This window comes from Salvelinus namaycush, chromosome 28, assembly GCF_016432855.1.
Source record: "Salvelinus namaycush isolate Seneca chromosome 28, SaNama_1.0, whole genome shotgun sequence".
Taxonomy (NCBI): domain Eukaryota; kingdom Metazoa; phylum Chordata; class Actinopteri; order Salmoniformes; family Salmonidae; genus Salvelinus; species Salvelinus namaycush.
In genome coordinates, this window is record NC_052334.1 from 23,362,391 (window position 1) to 23,384,291 (window position 21,901).

At 44.8% G+C, this 21,901-nt stretch overlaps 2 protein-coding genes across 3 annotated transcripts; one reads left to right on the top strand and one right to left on the bottom strand.

The window, feature by feature from the left end:
- The first annotated feature begins 974 nt into the window (after nucleotides 1-974).
- Nucleotides 975-11,515, top strand: dhrs7 (dehydrogenase/reductase (SDR family) member 7). Of its 2 annotated transcripts, none has more exons than XM_038967939.1 (7): nucleotides 975-1,214; nucleotides 1,784-1,936; nucleotides 2,126-2,232; nucleotides 6,517-6,756; nucleotides 6,859-6,981; nucleotides 7,235-7,450; nucleotides 11,375-11,515. In XM_038967939.1, exons 1-7 carry the CDS (start codon nucleotides 1,091-1,093, stop codon nucleotides 11,384-11,386), a joined length of 975 nt encoding a protein of 324 aa, XP_038823867.1. In that variant the 5' UTR covers nucleotides 975-1,090; the 3' UTR covers nucleotides 11,387-11,515. The 2 variants fall into 2 exon arrangements, with proteins under 2 accessions (XP_038823867.1, XP_038823866.1); XM_038967938.1 differs by lacking the exon at nucleotides 11,375-11,515 and adding an exon at nucleotides 10,509-11,058 and having other exon boundaries at nucleotides 977-1,214.
- pcnx4 (pecanex 4) lies at nucleotides 9,916-21,433 on the bottom strand. The gene is given in 21 exon segments (XM_038967940.1): nucleotides 9,916-11,911; nucleotides 11,914-12,102; nucleotides 12,287-12,474; nucleotides 12,612-12,874; nucleotides 12,876-13,342; nucleotides 13,345-13,541; nucleotides 13,543-13,634; nucleotides 13,707-13,766; nucleotides 13,769-13,805; nucleotides 18,064-18,205; nucleotides 18,208-18,412; nucleotides 18,564-18,680; nucleotides 18,836-18,863; nucleotides 18,865-18,934; nucleotides 19,040-19,223; nucleotides 19,226-19,562; nucleotides 19,710-19,883; nucleotides 20,000-20,125; nucleotides 20,127-20,553; nucleotides 20,556-20,719; nucleotides 21,214-21,433. Coding segments are annotated over 20 exon segments (3,462 nt in total). The 5' UTR covers nucleotides 20,656-20,719; nucleotides 21,214-21,433; the 3' UTR covers nucleotides 9,916-11,852.
- Between the last annotated feature and the right edge of the window lie 468 nt (nucleotides 21,434-21,901).

A 21,901-nucleotide genomic window follows, 5' to 3' on the forward strand; every position in this document is an offset into this window, starting at 1 on the left:
ATATCTGTTGGGGAAACTTTTGGATGTTGCCACACACATACCTACTGGTTAACAAAATTAAGGAGGTTTCCTTTAAAATTATTCATAAATATTACCCTGCCAACCACTATATGAAGAAGTTTAAGGAAAACATAAATTCATATTGCTCCTTTTGTAATGACCACCCAGAAACAGTGTTGCATCTTTTTTGGCATTGTATACATGTAAGAAAACTGTGGCAAGACATCAGTAGATTTATAATTGAACACATTTATGAAGATTTTACACTATTGTGGAGAGATGTACTGCTTGGATTCTTTACATATGATAAAAATAAGCTGAAACATTTTTATGTAATTAATTTCATTATTCTTTTGGCCAAATTTCATATACACAAATGTAAATTTACTAACAAAAAAACACATTTTCTTACCCTACAAAAATACATTTTACTGTATTTTAAGACTATTAAATACTCTACTAACTAACAAGCTGTTAGAATTGTAAGTGTATGTATGTCCCTTAAGGTCCTTGTGTAATTGTAATGTGATATTTGTACCCCCTAGCTAGATTGTCCATTATATATAATCTATATATACTTGTGTTCCCTTATGTATTGATTTGTTGTTAATAAAAAATAATTAATTTTTTTTTCAAAAAAAGATATCCTCTAGCAGTGGTTGATGTGTATGTCATATCAAAACAAAAACCCATAAATGGATTAAACATTGTAAAGGCAAACACAGAATTAACAGAAACAAAAATACATTTCGTATGGAAATAGCTGTGGCCAATCTTATTTTTCTCACTAATACATTTCTTTCAGTCACATGATCCTTTATCACTCTCTGTCTCTATTAAAGCGGCACAGTGCGCCAAATATCAGCATGAACATTGTCTATTTATCCTGACATATATTTCTAAATTCTAAATGTCTTTAATATCTTCTAATAGAGTAAACTGTAACCGGAAGTGTTTTCGTTTCTATTAATAGTCGCTTCCGGGTTATTTACGTTTTTATTACAGCGTTTTTTTTTCTAACGCTGGAGAGCAGATAACTGTTGTTCTTGTACTGCGACTTTGATAACATTTTCACACAAGCCAGAAGACTATGGATTTGGGCGTGACGTTGCTCACAGGAATTGCACTTTACTTGCTTGTACAGTTTGTGTGCTTCATATTTGCGGACGCTGACTTGACCTTACTATGGGCAACCTTGTTTGGGAGCAAGCCAGGTAACACACCTGTCCCTTAATTAACTTGTATTGACCAATAACTCAAGGCAGTCGCCACAATGTGGCAATGTACGAGGAGTCAATCTTTCAATACAGACTGTTACACGTTGCTCTCACTTGTATATCTACATTGTTTCAGTGCAGATCCATGTTGAAGAATCCATCTAATGTAACACACAGGTTGTTTTGATGACACGTTCTGTAGTCTGAGCACCAAGCAGACTTTGACCTCTCAGGATCTCATTCAGATTTGAACAGCAATGGCCACACAATGTTGCAATGATATGGAACATCTGGAGATCCAGAGAGGTCCGGCTACAGAATTTGTCATATAAACAAAATGTCTTTGTATTACATTGGTTGCTTGCCCTCCAGGGCCAATAGGGGAAAATTACAACAACGTGGAAGGACCTGTTCTATAATGGTTGGAGAAACCAGGTGACGGTGAATATGACCGCTACAACTGTATGGCACAATATGACTGTTAACCACCCTCCTCAAACAACGTTGTAGTACTGTTACTCAGTATTTGCTGTGAAAAGTAACACAATCTGCTGCTTGTTTTCTAGAGACCAAGTTGAAAGGACTGGTGGTGTGGGTCACAGGAGCCTCCAGTGGCATAGGGGAGGAGCTGGCTTACCAACTAGCTCGATGTGGGTCTCGTCTGATTCTATCTGCCCGCCGTGTGGATCAGTTGGATAGGGTGAAACTTCACTGTTTGGGTGAGGATGATAGTTCTCTCGTCTAATGAAAACCGTATTCTCTCGCACACAATTAGGTTAATTCTCTTTACTGTTAAGCATTATAAATTACATAGCTTACTGCTTCAATGCAGTCACAGTAGTAAGTGTGATTTTATACACCTAGCCCTTTCATTTGCAGACCAGTTAACAACATTTTTCATTCCCAAGAGTGCTCCAACTTGAAAGATAAGGATATTCTTGTTCTTCCACTTGATTTGCTGGAGAGAGCGTCCCATGAGGCAAAAATGAAAACTGCTATCCAGCACTTTGGCAATGTAAGACCACTACACTTGATAATTTGTAATAACTCTCCCTTATCGCTCTTTATTTTGTCGGGATTTTAAGTTAGTTCAATTTAACTCAGTGTTTGACCATTTCCAATTGATTAACCACTCAATAAAGGTTGAAGAAGTAACCAGGCATTAGTCATGACGGACAGGGGTTCCCAAACATTTGGGAGGGGGGGGGTGGTGGTGTATGCAAGGTATGCAATGACTAACATGACAAGAGGAACTGATGATTCACTACCCAATTTTGAAATTGCACCTTGTGCGTTCAGTTTGAAGCTGGACTGCGTTCCTTGAAATTGTTTCGTGTGTGTATATGTGTGTGTATATATACACTGCTCAAAAAAATAAAGGGAACACTTAAACAACACAATGTAACTCCAAGTCAATCACACTTCTGTGAAATCAAACTGTCCACTTAGGAAGCAACACTGATTGACAATAAATTTCACATGCTGTTGTGCAAATGGAATAGACAAAAGGTGGAAATTATAGGCAATTAGCAAGACACCCCCAATAAAGGAGTGGTTCTGCAGGTGGTGACCACAGACCACTTCTCAGTTCCTATGCTTCCTGGCTGATGTTTTGGTCACTTTTGAATGCTGGCGGTGCTTTCACTCTAGTGGTAGCATGAGACGGAGTCTACAACCAACACAAGTGGCTCAGGTAGTGCAGCTCATCCAGGATGGCACATCAATGCGAGCTGTGGCAAGAAGGTTTGCTGTGTCTGTCAGCGTAGTGTCCAGAGCATGGAGGCGCTACCAGGAGACAGGCCAGTACATCAGGAGACGTGGAGGAGGCCGTAGGAGGGCAACAACCCAGCAGCAGGACCGCTACCTCCGCCTTTGTGCAAGGAGGAGCAGGAGGAGCACTGCCAGAGCCCTGCAAAATGACCTCCAGCAGGCCACAAATGTGCATGTGTCTGCTCAAACGGTCAGAAACAGACTCCATGAGGGTGGTATGAGGGCCCGACGTCCACAGGTGGGGGTTGTGCTTACAGCCCAACACCGTGCAGGACGTTTGGCATTTGCCAGAGAACACCAAGATTGGCAAATTCGCCACTGGCGCCCTGTGCTCTTCACAGATGAAAGCAGGTTCACACTGAGCACATGTGACAGACGTGACAGAGTCTGGAGACGCCATGGAGAACGTTCTGCTGCCTGCAACATCCTCCAGCATGACCGGTTTGGCGGTGGGTCAGTCATGGTGTGGGGTGGCATTTCTTTGGGGGGCCGCACAGCCCTCCATGGGCTCGCCAGCGGTAGCCTGACTGCCATTAGGTACCGAGATGAGATCCTCAGACCCCTTGTGAGACCATATGCTGGTGCGGTTGGCCCTGGGTTCCTCCTAATGCAAGACAATGCTAGACCTCATGTGGCTGGAGTGTGTCAGCAGTTCCTGCAAGAGGAAGGCATTGATGCTATGGACTGGCCCGCCCGTTCCCCAGACCTGAATCCAATTGAGCACATCTGGGACATCATGTCTCGCTCCATCCACCAACGCCACGTTGCACCACAGACTGTCCAGGAGTTGGCGGATGCTTTAGTCCAGGTCTGGGAGGAGATCCCTCAGGAGACCATCCGCCACCTCATCAGGAGCATGCCCAGGCGTTGTAGGGAGGTCATACAGGCACGTGGAGGCCACACACACTACTGAGCCTCATTTTGACTTGTTTTAAGGACATTACATCAAAGTTGGATCAGCCTGTAGTGTGGTTTTCCACTTTAATTTTGAGTGTGACTCCAAATCCAGACCTCCATGGGTTGATAAATTTGATTTCCATTGATCATTTTTGTGTGATTTTTGTTGTCAGCACATTCAACTATGTAAAGAAAAAAGTATTTAATAAGAATATTTCATTCATTCAGATCTAGGATGTGTTATTTTAGTGTTCCCTTTATGTTTTTGAGCAGTGTGTGTGTGTGTATATATATATATATACACACACACACACACACACTACCGTTCAAACGGTTGGGGTCACTTCGAAATGTCATTGTTTTTGAAAGAAAAGCAATTTTTTGGTCCATTAAAATAACATCAAATTTATCCAATAATCCAAGTTTATAATTTTAAAAGGCTAATTGATCATTAGAAAACCCGTTTGCAATTATGTTAGCACAGCTGAAAACTGTTGTACTGATTAAAGAAGCAATAAAACTGGCCTTCTTTAGACTAGTTTAGTTTCTGGATCATCAGCATTTGTGGGTTCGATTACAGGCTCAAAATGGCCAGAAACAAATAACTTTCTTCTGAAACTCGTCAGTCTATTCTTGTTCTGAGAAATGAAGGCTATTCCATGTGAGAAATTGCCAAGAAACTGAAGATCTCACACAACGCTGTGAAATACTCCCTTCACAGAACAGAGCAAACTGGCTCTAACCAGAATAGAAAGAGTGGTAGGCCCCAGTGCACAACTGAGCAAGAGGACAAGTACATTAGACTGTCTAGTTTGAGAAACAGACGCCTCACAAGTCCTCAACTGGCAGCTTTATTAAATAGTACCCGCAAAACACCAGTCTCAACGTCAACAGTGAAGAGGCGACTCCGTGATGCTGGCCTTCTAGTCAGAGTTCTTCTGTCCAGCTTTTCTTTTTATTGGCCAGTCTGAGATGGATTTTTCTTTGCAACTCTGCTTAGAAGGCCAGCATCCCGGAGTCGCCTCCACTGTTGACGTTGAGACTGGTGTTTTGTGGGTCCTATTTAATGAAGCTGCCAGTTGAAGACTTGTGAGGTGTCTGTTTCTCAAACTAGACACTCTAATTTCATCCCTTCTTACTGCGTTTGAGCCAATCAGTTGTGTTGTGACAAGGTTGGGGTGGTATACAGAAGATAGCCCAAGTCCATATTTTGGCAAGAACAGCTCAAACAAGCAAAGAGAAACGACAGTCCATCATTACTTTAAGACATGAAGGTCAGTCAATCCGGAAAATCTCAAGAACTTTGAAAGTTTCTTCAAGTGCAGTCGCAAAAACCACCAAGCGCTATGATGAAACTGGCTCTCATGAAGACCGCCAACAGGAAAGGAAGAGACACAGAGGATATGTTCATTAGAGTTACCAGCCTCAGAAATTGCAGTCTAAATAAATGCTTAACACAGTTCAAGTAACAGACCCATCTCAACATCAACTGTTCAGAGAAGACTGCGTGAATCAGGCCTTCATGGTCGAATTGCTGCAAAGAAACCACTACTAAAGGACACCAATAATAAGAAGAGACTTGCTTGGGCCAAGAAACACAAGCAATGGACATTAGACCGGTGGAAATCTGTCCTTTGGTCTGATGAGTCCAAATTTGCGATTTTTGGTTCCAACCGCCATGTCTTTGAGATGCAGAGTAGGTGAACGGAAGATCTCTACATGTGTGGTTCCCACCGTGGCTTGACCCCCTGCCGACCCCCTCAGTTTGGGAACCACTGATGTAGGACATACTTTCTTCGCATTTACTTAAGTCTAACCAGACTGGCCTTATTTATAAGACAATACATATTATTCAGGCTGTAATACACAAATAATTGGTATATACAGCCGTAAACATTTGTGTGTAAAATTTTGTAAATGTTCCTTGCAAGCCAGAATGTTAAATAAAATTACATTTGAACTTACTCTACCGGTTGTCTCTGAGACAAAATGTCCACAGCAAAGTATTGTTTACCCAACTTTTTAGAGAGCCGGTAGGTATATTCTTTACTGAGGTGTGGATTGTTCTCCATCCTCCCCTGATTCAGAATATACAATTTTAATTGTACCGAACTATATACCTACCGGCTGTCTAAAAAGTCACTTATCCAATACTTTCCTGTGGATATTTTGTGCAGCTGAAGTACAAACCGCACAGACAACCAGTAGAGTAAGTTCACATGTCATTTTATTCAATATTCTGGTTTGTAAAGAACATTTACTGTCAACGATTTTGTACACACATGTTTCTTGCTGTATATACCAATTCATTGTGTATTACAGTCTGATTAATCAGACTAGCTTACTACCAACCAGCTCCCAAAGGCAAATTATGCACATGCTCAACATGAAAATTCAAGGCTAAGTCCAGTATTAGCGCCGTCTTATTAGACGTGTTCTCTTATTCTGAGACATGAGGTTGTTTCCACTTGTAATCTGTGTTTTGATTATACCTTTGGCAGAAATGTTCACAACCAAGTCTTGATTTTGTTACCAGTGTATCATGAATTCAATGAATTCCTTTGAAGAATAAGATAATTGGTGATACATGGCTTGCTTTGTTCCGGTCTCTCTCTGCACTATGCCCATTTAGATTGACATCCTGGTTAACAATGGTGGCCGCAGCCAGCGTTCTCTGTGCCTGGAGACCAGTGTGGATGTGTACCAGGCGCTGATGGAGCTCAACTTCCTGGGCACAGTGTCACTTACCAAGCAGGTGTTGCCCCACATGACGCAGCGAGGGTCGGGCAGTGTAGTTACTGTAAGCAGTGTGGTCGGCCTGGCTGGGGCACCTCTGGCAACCGGATACTCTGCCAGTAAACACGCTCTTCAGGTTAGATCAATCATGGGCCACCCTCTGCCCGTTTGTAGTTGTACAACATCTAGATAGATAAATTGATTAAGATCTTGAGATGACAATCTACTTTTTCCACAGGGCTTCTTCAATTCTCTTCGAACAGAGCTGACTGAATACCCAAGGATACTCATCAGCACAGTATGTCCAGGGCCTGTACAGTCACAGATAGTCCAGAATGCTTTCACAGAAGAAGTGGGAAAGGTTGGTTTTGCTTCTAATTTGTGATAATTTTAATTCACATTATTGCTGAATTCATGCTTAATTTTACATCGACATTGGACATGTTGCAATTGCATCACATTTTGTTATTGTCAAGATGTCACAAACGCATTCATGGGAAAGCCATTGGTCTTTCAAATAGTTGTCATTAAAGTATGATTTAACTTCTGTTGAATTGAACATTTTTGTATGAGTGTTGACATTAATTTCCTGTCTTATCCCTTCCATATCTAAGGCCATTCCCACTGCTGGGGACCAGCAACACAAGATGGTCACTAGTCGTTGTGTGCGTCTCATCCTGGTGGGTATAGCCAATGGCACCAAGGAGATGTGGATTGCCCAGCAGCCCTTTCTGCTGTTCTACTATGTGTGGCAGTATGCTCCCACCTGGGCCTGGTTCATCACTGATGTGCTGGGCAGGAAGAGGGTGCAGAACTTCAAGGCTGGCCTGGTTAGTATTGGTTTTCTGTAGGTCTCGCAACATGATTTTGCTTAAGAATGTGTTTTCTGAGCTGCATACTATATATTGTTACAGTTTTGCCTATAGAATGATCAGAGCTCAGTGTATTCCATAGACCAGTGTTTCCCAACTCCAGTCTCCTCCAGTACCCCCAACAGTACACATTTGTTGTAGCCCCGGACAAGCACACCTGATTCAACTTGTCAACTAATCATCAAGTCCTCAACGAGTTGAATCAGGTGAGTTTGTCTGGGGCTACAACAAAAATGTTTACTGTTGGGTGTACACAAGGACGAGGTGGGTGAAACGCACTAGGCCAGGGATGGGCAACTCCAGTTCTCTGGGCTGGAGTGGTGTCACACTTTCCCTCCCATCCCACAGCTGATTAAACTAATTTCCTTCTAAACTGAAGATCATGATTATTTGATTATTGGAGTCAGGTGTGTTAGATGGGGATGGGGCAAAAGTGACACCAATCAGACCCTAGAGGATTGGAATTGCCCATCCCTGCACTAGGCATCGTTTATGCATGGTCTTGCTTTCACATTCTCTAAGGTTAACCTTGCCAGGCCAGGAATAAGGGGACACTAACCGTGTGAACAGTCAAATACTTCAGTAAAGCAGACTCTATTTAGAGCTGTCTCTTAACAGCTAGGGGGCTCAGCTGTTACTGACCTTGCTTCAGCCTGATAAAGAGAAGGGGGCGGCCACACTGGCCAGGGTATAGCAGTGGGCATGACTGCTTCCCAGTGGCAGTGACTGACTTCTACGTCTGGTGGCCTCTGCTGGACAGCTGAGGGCCACGCAGAAAGGTCATTTTCTGACTGACCAGACATTTTTGTGTCAGGATTTGGATGGACAATGTCGCCCAACCACTGTGGTTTAGTTGTGTGTAGGAATGCTCAAGGTTTGGTCAATATACACTGCTCAAAAAAATAAAGGGAACACTTAAACAACACAATGTAACTCCAAGTCAATCACACTTCTGTGAAATCAAACTGTCCACTTAGGAAGCAACACTGATTGACAATAAATTTCACATGCTGTTGTGCAAATGGAATAGACAAAAGGTGGAAATTATAGGCAATTAGCAAGACACCCCCAAAAAAGGAGTGATTCTGCAGGTGGTGACCACAGACCACTTCTCAGTTCCTATGCTTCCTGGCTGATGTTTTGGTCACTTTTGAATGCTGGCGGTGCTCTCACTCTAGTGGTAGCATGAGACGGAGTCTACAACCCACACAAGTGGCTCAGGTAGTGCAGTTCATCCAGGATGGCACATCAATGCGAGCTGTGGCAAAAAGGTTTGCTGTGTCTGTCAGCGTAGTGTCCAGAGCATGGAAGCACTACCAGGAGACAGGCCAGTACATCAGGAGACGTGGAGGAGGCCGTAGGAGGGCAACAACCCAGCAGCAGAACCGCTACCTCCGCCTTTGTGCAAGGAGGTGCACTGCCAGAGCCCTGCAAAATGACCTCCAGCAGGCCACAAATGTGCATGTGTCAGCATATGGTCTCACAAGGGGTCTGAGGATCTCATCTCGGTACCTAATGGCAGTCAGGCTACCTCTGGCGAGCACATGGAGGGCTGTGCGGCCCCACAAAGAAATGCCACCCCACACCATGACTGACCCATCGCCAAACCGGTCATGCTGGAGGATGTTGCAGGCAGCAGAACGTTCTCCACGGCGTCTCCAGACTCTGTCACGTCTGTCACATGTGCTCATGTGCTCAGTGTGAACCTGCTTTCATCTGTGAAGAGCACAGGGCGCCAGTGGCGAATTTGCCAATCTTGGTGTTCTCTGGCAAATGCCAAACGTCCTGCACGGTGTTGGGCTGTAAGCACAACCCCCACCTGTGGATGTCGGGCCCTCATACCACCCTCATGGAGTCTGTTTCTGACCGTTGGAGCAGACACATGCACATTTGTGGCCTGCTGGAGGTCATTTTGCAGGGCTCTGGCAGTGCACCTCCTTGCACAAAGGCAGAGGTAGCGGTTCTGCTGCTGGGTTGTTGCCCTCCTACGGCCTCCTCCACGTCTCCTGATGTACTGGCCTGTCTCCTGGTAGTGCCTCCATGCTCTGGACACTACGCTGACAGACACAGCAAACCTTTTTGCCACAGCTCGCATTGATGTGCCATCCTGGATGAACTGCACTACCTGAGCCACTTGTGTGGGTTGTAGACTCCGTCTCATGCTACCACTAGAGTGAGAGCACCGCCAGCATTCAAAAGTGACCAAAACATCAGCCAGGAAGCATAGGAACTGAGAAGTGGTCTGTGGTCACCACCTGCAGAATCACTCCTTTTTTGGGGGTGTCTTGCTAATTGCCTATAATTTCCACCTTTTGTCTATTCCATTTGCACAACAGCATGTGAAATTTATTGTCAATCAGTGTTGCTTCCTAAGTGGACAGTTTTATTTCACAGAAGTGTGATTGACTTGGAGTTACATTGTGTTGTTTAAGTGTTCCCTTTATTTTTTTGAGCAGTGTATTTAAAAAATTATACAAAGGAGAAAAATACAGACTGAGGAAAGGCAAAGGCAACTTAGATAGTGAGTTTGCAGGTTTTCATTCTTACATTTACATTACATTTAAGTCATTTAGCAGACGCTCTTATCCAGAGCGACTTACAAGTACATACATTCATACTTTTTTTGTACTGGCCCCCCGTGGGAAACGAACCCACAACCCTGGCGTTGCAAGCGCCATGCTCTACCAACTGAGCTACACGGGACTACGTGATTCTCTACAGATTCTTCATCTGTCAATGAACAGTATTTGAAATCTAGACACCTGAAACAGACAATGAAGCAAGATCGGCCTCAGAACATAGGACATATGGATAAAGTAGAATCAGTCACCTTTCATTAAACTGAGATATGACCCATTCCCACATCATCCTGTTGACAAGTCCATGTTCTGATGCCTTAACTTCTTGAGTGACAGAGCGTCTCCCCAGAATGTAAAATGTTTATGTTTGGCATGTGCTACAGATTTGTTTTTACAGTCGAAAAAAGATAACTTTAAAATTAAGCTTTGTTTTACAGGACGCAGACTCTGCTTACTTCACAAAGCCCAAGTCTTCCTGAAAGGCATTCCAAATGCTTGAGCTCCACCTTGAAATGGGTTAACTTGAACCTGGAAGCAATTGTCTCATTTGGAAAATGTTTTAGGACAGCCCTCCACAAAGCAGAAGAATAGGGATGAGGGTGGAAATAGAAACATTGAAGATTTTCCTCTAGCCTATGAAATTAGGATGTGTCCAGGCTGACTCAGTTGATGGGGAAAAAAGAGGAGAGAATGAGGAACATTAAAATTGATTAGATTGTCTGATAGGTGGAGTATAATTAATGCACTCCCCACAGATCTGTGATGAATGTCTATAGCACTAACCAATCTCCAGTAAACAATAGCCTATCAGGTTTCTTTGAAAACGTTATTATAAGTGTATATACAATTACACACATCAGTATGTACAAGAGAACATTAGTTAGTCTTAAAAACAAGAACTGTAAACAAAATGATAGCAAAATGAAGACCAACCGAAAGGCACATCCTTGAATTTAACACTGAATAATAAATTTAAAAAAAGCAAAATCTTTGTCCCATTTTGCCTTTGGGAGCATTACATAACTGTATTTGAGGGAAAACATTTGCTAAATAAGTTTATCATGAAATTGGCACTGTGTTGGCTGTCCTCTTGAGGGGAAGGTGGTTGTATCTGATTTAAATTTTATTTACACATGATACAATAGTTTTTTCCAGAATGATAAATGTATTCTGAACAATTATATCCCATGTAAATATTTTTTTCTCTCCAGAAAGCTGATATTCCGTTGTTTGAACTAGTACCACACCTTTGGTAATGTCGCTCCTGCATGAATGAAACCATTTGTTTTAATCTGCCTTCCAGGTACTTTCCTAAGATACCCTTGTGCAGGGGTAGGCGACTAGATTCAGCTGCGGGACGATTTTTGCCGAGGGGACGCAAAATAATTATAAACTGCCATTTGACCACAACTAAGCCCAAAAGAGATTGAATTTAGCAAAAAAATATTTCATACATTGAGACACGAGCACCTGTTTTTATTTGTAGGAACACTGGAACAGATTTCCTAAATGAAACACTTTTTGTTGAATTTCTAGTGATTTCTAGTATTTTTTTCACAAACTAAAATCCCCCAAATACATTTAATCTTGTATTTTACAAAACCTTTTGGGGCCAAAAATGAATTGCGGGCCAGTTTTGGCTCGCCTGTTGCCGACCTCTAGATGGGTTACATTTACAGCCCACAACATTGGGCTTACCCAGTGATAAAGTTAGGAAAACCAGAGGCAGGGTGGGTATAGGGGAGTCGGTGAAGATGGCGTATCCCAACAAGGGGTTGGGGTTAGAAGCAGGGGAGGTGCAGGGGGACAGAGGAGTAGATGGCGTACCCCAGAGGGGGTCGGGTGCCTGGACAGTGAGGTTCCTCAGCATGATGGGGTGGGCCTGGATGCTGTAGTGCTCCTCATCATCGTTGGTGGCGTAGAGCAGGTCCCAGGACAGGTTAGCCCACTAGCCACGCACCACCACCTCATTCAGACGGCCTACCTGAACCAGCCCTGTGGAGACAGGCAGGTAGAGGTCACTTACTGTACTGACCACTAGCTCAGTTTAAAATATACACACCCCAAAGATAAGACTACACAAAACACTCTATACAAACAAACAATTTTTAAGCAATGTTAATAGTTCATCAGTTGTTTGTTGGGTTACTTTAGTGAGAACCCTGTGAGTTAGTAAGGTAACAGAAACACAGGTGTAGTGTGGTGAGTTTGGTTTCCAGGGTGAGGTCATGGCCCGGTGAGAAGAGGAAGGGTTTCTCCTGTAGGACACAGTCCTGCCAGCCTCTGTCAGCCACCAGGCCGATGTACCAGTCCCTCTCATACTCCTCCAGTGTGCTGAACAGCTCCTCAAGACTCTCTATTGGCCCCAGACTCACCTGATCAAACAGCAGCTTGAAACTGTACCTGCAGGTAAATAGATCAGGGACAAGCTTAGTTTGGATAGCAATATTGAATATGTGTAACACACATCCAGTATATACGTTTTAGATTCCCTATGTTGGGTAGCAGCTACACCCATGTTTCACCCCTGCCCTCTTTACCTGAAAGCCTTAAGTGCAAGCTGGTGAAGTAATTTGTTTTCAGAGAGCCACTCCAGCCCCTCTGTCCAAGGCACGTCCCCACAGTAGACCCTGTAGACATAGCTGGGGCTGGTAAAGGCAGACTCTGCCCCCAGGGAGATGAGGCATGACAGGTCCCTCAGCTCCTCATCCTCCTTCAGGGCTTTGGTCACATCTTCCAAAGCCTTGTCCTGAATGGACAGTGCCAACTGCCCCAGAGTGAACCGAAACCACTCAGGGAACAAAAGCATAGGGCTGCTGCAACCGGGATGATAAGGGGGATGTCCTCTACCCAGGGGGCAGACTGAACAGCTCAGTGTGGGGGCAGCTGAAGTTTGCATGGGCCAAGATGCCGGAGGACTCTGTGGGGGTTACTTCAGGGTTCCTGCCCTTGTCCACAGCCGGGAGCCCCAGAGGCTGGAGGGACGAGAGGGCCATGTTTTCAAACCTACTGTCCATCTCCACAGAGCCTGGCAGTGAGGGGCTGGTGTGGAGCACTGTGTGTCCCAGCTGGACCACCGTACTTACCAGCACCACCGTCCTCCTGGCTGGCTGAGCCCCAAACAGGTCATCCTCATCTGACCAGTCACCGGAGAAGGTCAAACTGGAGCTGTCCCGTCTAAACTTGAGAGAGGAGACGGACTCCACCATGACAGCCTCTGCAGGCTGGGTGACAGTTGACTGGCCAAGATGGGAGGCTACTTCCCTTTCCCGGTGTCCCCAGTAAAAGTCTTATGTCTCTGGACAGAGTTCCTCAGCAGCAGCCACACCAGGGCCTTCAGGAAGTCATCCTGGAGCTTCCTCAGGTCATGCGAGTCAATGATACCCGAAAGCACATTTCAGGCATGAGAGTAGACGTGGACAGGCAGGGCAGCACAAGGGGTGAGGGCGTTACCCAAGTGCAGGTTTAATCCCTGGTTTAGGGCGCTCAAAGGCCCCCTCAAACACCTCATCCACCCTCCGAGCCTCCACTGTATGGCACGACGTCTCCTGCAGCTCCAGACCCTGAAACAAAATGGTCAAATGAGTTCACCACAAATGAGCGATTCAAACACATAACCATTAATGAACCAGTACCTTGATGTTGACCGTGCAGTAGCCATATCCTCTCTCCAAGATCATGATCCAAACCATGCGGTGTCCTGGAAGCGACCCAGGAAGTGGGAGCCAGAGAACCTTCAGAGGGGAGGAAAGAAATCAAATGTAGGCCTATCAGCTTCTTCATACACTTATCCACAGCTAAGATTTCGGGTAAGGCTTATTCCATTACGCCTCATGTCCCTATTCATAGCATATTCTCATCGCAGCCTTTGAGTGGTGTTATACTTGGTCACAGTCATCCCAGTGGTAAAATATTATTATAGGACATGCCGTCAAGAGATGCTGAAGATGAGAAAGCTTGGAGTATATACATAGATAAGTTCCCCCTGGTCACAGAACCCTTTCATTTTGCATCAGTAGTGAGTCTTTCGGCTGTGGATAACTTGGCTGTCGGATTAACTTACCATTTCAGTTGTAGAGGAAGGTCATGATACAGTTTAAACTGGCTGACTGCACAGATCTAAATAGTGAATTCCTTCTATTTCTCTGCTTTCCATTAGTCTCTAAATATTCATTCCTCTCATGGGAGTAGACTTGGGGAATTTGTAGGAGGGGGCATTTCATTTTTGGTCGACAGAGGGGAGAGCGGACAGACATTTTTAGTGAAATTGTAGTGGCAGAGCGATGGTTGCCTTCGTTTAAGTTTGACTAGTGTTCAAGGATAATGTCATATCCTAAAGCGGCGTCTCGGAATAGTCACCGACGCTGCCTCGCGATGGGAAATGACACGCTGTGCGTTCTCCGCTCCCGCTCAATGCTCACTGATGCACAGCCGCCAATGTCACAGAGGGGGCAAAGGGAAAAAAAGAACACTACACTACAAACTCTCCTCTTTCTACTGGGTATAGCATGCCCAACAAGCGCTTAGCCTAAATTAAACATCACAGCTCAGGCACCCTCAGTTAGCCAAGAAAACAATAAGATTGAGTGATGACATTACTATAGAATTTTTTTCTGTTTCGAGTAGTCAATCAATAAATAATTAAGCTTGTACTTGCTCAGTTTTTTCCTTGCCCCCTCCTGACAGCAAATAGAGCACTGAACACATTTTTTGGAAGAAGCTCTGGCTGGCTTTAGAGTATTGAGGTTAATGGTGTTGAAACATTTGGATGTAATGAATACAGATCAGAGCGATTTTGTTCGGGTCACTTCTCGGGAATCACAACTGGATCCTGCAAGCTTACATTACTGCCGGCGGCTCTACTGAGCAACTCGCAACAACATTCCTCTTAATATGAAACAATAAGAGGCTCCCCCCGCCCGGCTCTTTCATCTGCATACATTCCCTGCTCGACCAATCTAAAAGTTCACTGTCACTGCGATTGAGTCAACATACACAGTGAGTAAAAAAACAACCATGAGGACACGGAGCTGGAGCTGGAACACCTTGAGTGCACTATGGTGTTCTGTTCTAACTGCTTGTGGTTGGAAAATTAATGGCTTCTCCCAACAATAGGGGTTAAAGATTCAACTGAAAACATATGCCCAACACCTAATGCAGTATGTAATGTATACTGTAAAGTGTGGGTAAATAAGGAAGTCTGACAACATTACTGCCGGTGTAAATGTAATGTTTACCACGCCATTATCATTTCATACATTGTACATAAGCTAGAAAGTCATGTCTAGAAATTATTAAAGTTATATCAAAGTACTTTCACTTCACCCAGTACCTGGAGTCGCAAGCCAAATAGAAAAAGTAACAAGCCAGGCCTCCCCGGTTTGAAGTTTTTGCTGAACTACAGTGCATTTGGAAAGTATTCAGACCCCTTCACTTTTTCCAAAATTTGTTACGTTACAGCCTTCTAAAATGGATTAAATTGGGGGGGTTCTCAGCAATCTACACACAATACCGCATAATGACAAAGCAAAAACAGGTTTAGATATTTTTGCAAATTTTATAATTTTTTAAAACATCACATTTACTTAAGTATTCAGACCCTTTACTCAGTACTTTGTTGAAGCACCTTTGGCAGTGATTACAGCCTTGAGTACTTGGGTATGACTCTACAAGCTTGGCACACCTGTATTCGGGGAGTTTCTCCCATTCTTCTCTGCAGATCCTGTCAAGCTCTGTCAGGTTGGATGGGGAATGTTGCTGCAAAGCTATTTTCAGATCTCTCCAGAGATTTTAGATCGGGTTCAAGTCCAGGCTCTTGCTGGGCCACTCAAGGACATTCAGACACTTGTCCTGAAGCCTGCGTTGTCTTGGCTTTATGCTTGGGGTCGTTGTCCTGTTGGAAGGTGAACCTTCGCCCCAGTCGGAGGTCCTGAGTGCTCTGGAGCAGGTTTTCATCAAGGATCTCTGGCCTTGCTCCGTTCATCTTTCTCTTGATCCTGACTAGTCTCCCAGTCCTTGCTGCTGAAAAACATCCCCGCAGCATGATGCTGCCACCACCATGCATCACCGTAGGGATGTGATTGCCCAGGTGTTGAGCGGTGCCTGGTTTCCTCCAGACGTGACGCTTGGCATTCAGGCCAAAGAGTTCAATCTTGGTTTCATCAGACCAGAGAATCTTGTTTCATGGTCAGAGTCCTTTTAAGTGCCTTTTGGCAAACTCCAAGCGGGCTGTAATGTGCCTTTTACTGAGCAGTGGCTTCCGTCTGGCCACTCTACCATAAAGAACTGATTGGTGGAGTGCTGCAGAGATGGTTGTCCTTCTGGTTGATTCCCCCCATCTCCACAGAGGAACTCTGGAGCTCTGTCAGAGCAACCATCGGGTTCTTGGTCACCTCCCTGACCAAGGCCCTACTCCACCGATTGCTCAGTTGGCCAGGAAGCCAGCTCTAGGAAGCGTCTTGGTGGTTCCAAACTTCTTCCATTTAAAAATGGAGGCCACTGTGTTCTTGGGGACCTTCAATGCTACAGACATTTTTTGGTACCCTTCCCCAGATCTGTGCCTTGACACAATCTTGTCTCGGAGCTCTACAGACAATTTCTTTGACCTTATGGCTTGGTTTTTGCTCTGACATGTACTGTCATCTGTGGGACCTTAAATAGACAGGTGTGTGCCTTTCCAAATCCTGTCCAATCAATTGAATTTACCACAGGTGGACTCCAATAAAGTTGTAAAAACATCTCAAGGATGATCAATGGAAACAGGATGCACCTGAGCTCAATTGAGTCATAGCAAAGGGTATGAATACTTTAAAAAATAAAAAAAATACCTTATTTACATTACCTATACAAACATGTCTTAACCTGTTTTTTCTTTGTCATTATGGGGTATTTAATTAATTTTAGAATAAGGCTGTAACAAAGTGAAGGGTTCTAAATACTTTCTGAATGCACTGTAAATGTGTCTGTGTGCTAAGGTGCAGAGAATCAGAGCAGGTGGTCAGTCGAGTTCAAGTGTTCAGCAGTCTGATGGTTTGTAGATAAACTGTCTCTGAGCCTGTCTCTAAGGGGCGGGCCTTTACCGTGGTAACGGTGGGATTCACATGTCTGAATGAGATTCTCCGACATACCTTTGCTAGTACCAATTGAGCAAGCTCAAACAAATATTGAACAACCTAGCGTGTGAACAAAACAATGTCAAGAGCCAAGAAACACAAGGACAAAGTCACACTTCAGTAGACTTTTTGGTAAATTCGACCAACTTTATGGTTGTGCGCTTCTAAAAATATATTTCAGTGCGCACACCGCCCCAGGCACAGTTGCTACGGCCAAGGCACTGTTGTTGCGCACAAGTTGGGATATATGGGACTCTACATAGGTCTTTGTATAGAAATAAATAATTCTTATTTCTATGGTTCTTTGTGTGATTAGCTACCAGCTATGAAACACAATTGCATAAAGACATTGAAAATAGCTACGGCTGGATTTTTTTGTTGTTGCTATAAATCACAACTCGCACATGCTCATATTTAAGCTTACTTTTTCAGTTCGTACGCATCTACTTATAGGCGCATATGAAAGTATAATGGTCACATCGTAGAGCCCTGAAATTCACTCAAAGCATCATGCTCTCCCCTTCCTCTGTGTAAATAAATTTGACTACAACCAACCGAACCTCAGCGCACACAAAATCACACTGCCCACAGCAGACTGTCAAACCAGCATTGTTTCCCTGTCATCGCTTGCTTTGTGACTGACAGGCACCTGTCCTATCAATAGATCGCTAGAAGAGACATCGTTTATTGTAGCGGGAGAGGGCTCGTCTGACTTAACTTTTTTTAAAGTAGCCTAGTTAATTCAAGTGGAAAAAGTAGCCGGCTGAAAATGAGTCTAATCTGCTGTTTAGCTGACAGCCAGCGCTAGTGGAAAACACTGTTCACCAATGAATGGAAGAAAATAAGAAACAGGGGAAAATAACTAAAGAATGACACCCACAAACCAAGTGATCCCCTGGTGAAGGTACTCCTCAGAGCACAGGCCAGGCTCCCACTCATCTGCTGGTAGTAAATGGAGTCTGGACAGAGGCAGGCGGTGCCCCCGGGCCCAACCCAACTATGCTGAGGCCTAGGGAAGCCCAAAGGAAGATGGGCAGGGAGAAGAGGGGCAGCAGAGGAGCAGAGATCATGGCAGACCGGAACACCACAGAGAGCAGCAGAGGACACAGGGTCCCGGTCCCGGCCGACTGACGCCGCTGTTTCTTCTCAGTCCAGGAGGTCACCAGCACGGCCAGGGCAAACTTAAGCTTGGACAGGACATGGAGCAGCCTATCACTCAGCAGGCCCACCTGGGTTGACCAATGACAGACAAACTTTGTGCATTTCTGATTTTGGGAGATACTGAAGATTTAACCAGGACTTCAATTGCAATGTTCAACTTTAAATATTTTTCCGGAAAAATATCATGCCTATGTCATGAATGCTGAAATGTGTTGTTACCAGAAGGAGCTGGACCCTTATGCCCATACTGTCCCACCCAGGCAGTCTGGTTTCCCCTGCAGCCAGCCTCACTGACACCACCATCTGAAACAGGGCATCCTCAAAGCTCTGCCACACCTGCACAACAGAGACCCATTACTCAAATCAACATGACTTAAATCATATTGATAACAATCAGAGGATTAATTGTCATGAGGTCACCGGAGAGAGAAACTCTGGTTGATTGATATACAGTACATGCTTACGTTATACATAAAATAATCCATGTGTACCATTCTGAAGGCCCGGGTGAATCCCACACAGAGAGGCTGTGTGGAGTTGCTGAATAGAGCCATCCAGCATCAGCAAAGCAATCATTGCAAAGGGAGACACTGCAATGTAAAACACAAAGTCAATGTTAAATATAATGTATTAAGATGCATGAATAGTATGTTTCAGTAATGACAAAGCAATACTATATTGCAAGGTGAGCTCACTCGGATTGAGCAGCACCCTCCTGATGGCCCCAGCCACGGAGAGACCCCTTCTGCGCTGCTTGAACACCCGGACATTGGCCATTCCTCTTGGGTACAGTGGGTTGAGGAACACTCCTCCAAAAACATAGGCTCCCTGGATCTCTCCGAGAGCCCAGCAGACAATGAAGAGGATGAGGAGGTAGCTGACAGCAGCTTGAGGTTCTGGGGCTGAGAGGGACTGAGGAAGTGATGTAAGAGGCCTGCCTCAGCCATGGCTCCCAGCAGCAGCCCCAGGTAGAGCAGCATCTCCCTGCAGCACAACTGCCAGCCAAACCAGCGGGGAGTGGCAGAGGATGCCCCCCTACGCCATCCACTGTCGCCGCGGGTCACCCTGGGCCCTCCTCTACAATGTGCCCCAAATTGTCTGAGATCTAAACTAAGCAGAAACCCCATGGCCATGGAGAAGACGACCACACCCACAGTGGACGGGATGAAGAAGGTACAAACAGTGACACATGCAGATATGGCGAACATCCCCAGCAACCTTTAGGAAGGACAGAGAGCACAGAATCATAGGAGCTCACACAGGCATATGGTAAAGAGCTCAAGGAACTACATCAGTGACTTAAGTATAATCAGACAGCATCTAAATGTTGACAAAAAAATAACTGATGTAGCAAGCAAAATAAACCTAAGGTTACTGGACATGGGAGAGCCGCCCAAACTGAACACCAGAGCCTGCTCCATGCCCCAAAGGAGGAGGGCGTCCAGAGGTGACAGCATGCCCAGCGCCAACAGCAGAGGTAGGACCAGGAACACCACATGAAGAACCTGACTGGTTAGCTGGAGCTCTGGATCTGTAAATCTGGACACCAGCATTGGGAGAAAAAAAACAGCAAAGAATCACAAAATGTAAGCAATCCTATCAAAATATCCATACGTTTCAAAACAGTCATTAAGACCAATTTTGTTATTTCTTACCTATCAGCAAGGTCCACAGCTATGAAAGTTAATATGTAGAGTGGTCGGATGAGTGGGATGATCTCATAGGTGTCCTGTGCATGGAATGTGGCCATCGCTGTGGCCGTGTTGATGATAAGGGCGTACAGTCACCCAGCTCAGGACAAAGACTACCAAGGCTACACCCACACTGCCGTAGAGTGCAGTTAACCTGCCCAGGAGCACATACCATGTTCCCAGCCCACAGAGGGCCCCCGCCAGCATGGTGTGGAGCACCACGTTCAGCCCAAACCTCTTCCCCGGGGCGATGAACCTCACCGTCTCTGGGCCTACACAGTTGGTGAACTCCACCTCCTCGTCAGCCAGAATGTTAGGCACTCCCAACCTCTCCACCGTGCCATTCCTGCGGGCTGCATACAGTGCCAAGGCCTGGACACCCACTGCTGCCCCCAGCATGAGCATACCAGACAGCACGGCAGCGTGGAGCTCCTCCTGCAGCTGGCACAGCAGTGTGCCAATGCCACCCAACAGCCATGGTGTCAAGAACAAGACCGCCTGGTTGACATAGATATAAGGCAGTAGCCCAACTTCAAGCGCGGACCCCCCAGCACCATCTGAGGGAAGCGCTTCCAGAACTCCTGCTTGTATTCATTGAGCAAGGGCACATCTGGCCCCATCCCGACCATGCCCTAGGGTGGTGCAGGTCATCTTTCTGGGGCTGCAGTTAGCTTCTGTGTCATCCTATAGGACAAGATCAAAGAGGCAGCTTGTCATATGTCTGCTACAAAAGGAATGCTGCTTGCAGGAGATTTATTTTTATACAAACTCGCTCGAAAACCTACCTAACATCAGTAATGTATAATTGTAAACAAATTTGCTAGGTATGTTTTCAACTGCTGTCAAAGAGCTGGCTGCCTGGGTGTGTCAGTCACCCACGCACGGATGACTAAGTTCATAGTCAGGTCGATAACATTGCATAGCTACACTAATACATGTTGTATAAACTGACCTTGACTAAAACATGTAAACAGTAAGGGCTAGCTAACGTTATCGCAGCAAGGTTGCAAAGAAAACATGAATACAAGCTAGCAGCATAGCATACGCTAGCTGCATTCATATATATGGGATGGCTAGCTAGCTACTGAGGCGAATGTCAGAAATAACGTTTGTGAAAAAAATTATTTGCTAGCTACATTAGATTTAGCAATCTAGCTAACATTAGCTAGCTAACTTACCTATTGTACATTTGAATGGAGAGATAGGATATCCTTTAAATTAAGCGACTGTCTTATTAATTTTCGACAGTAAGTATAGCAATTTGTTTAGATACAAAAATGCTGTCTAAATGTGTCGTTCCCAGTGAGCAACGATAGCTAGCTAACATTTGAGGCTAGAAAACAATAATCACAACAAGAAGTGAGGGCGTGCGCTCCAACTAGGATAGGCATAGTTTGCACTTTGTGACAAATGGGTGTGTCGCGTGGTCGTGACAAAACAGTCAGCCTACCCATCAATTTCCACCCCGCTCTTCTTCTCTTCTTAGTAGTCTTCTTCGTGGTTTAACGGCGGTTGGCATCCAATAAATGTTGCATTACCGCCACCAACTAGACTGGGGTATAAATCCCTTATACCTTGAGTGGGAAAAGGGGGAAAATTACAAATACTGTGTAATCTAACCCTATTCCAATATTTAAACCTATCTAATCCTAGCTCAGGCCAAGGGCCTGGAAGGATGGGACACCACCACTCAACTGTAACTCTTCTGATGTCAAATCTCGTACACCCAAATACTTCCCCGCAGCTGCCACCACAGGCTCTATTTTTTTGCGGTACAGTTGATAACCATTGCTATGTATGCTACAAAGCCAATCTTACTGAAGCATATATCACTCGTTATATATATATATATATATATATATATAT

Coding starts and splice junctions, on each gene's coding strand:
- dhrs7 (XM_038967938.1), top strand. CDS start 1,091: ATGGATTTGGGCGTGACGTTGCTCACAGGAATTGCACTTTACTTGCTT. Junction 2,233..6,516: donor CTATCCAGCACTTTGGCAAT/GTAAGACCACTA, acceptor ATGCCCATTTAG/ATTGACATCCTGGTTAACAA. Junction 7,451..10,508: donor AGAACTTCAAGGCTGGCCTG/GTTAGTATTGGT, acceptor TTTGTTTTACAG/GACGCAGACTCTGCTTACTT.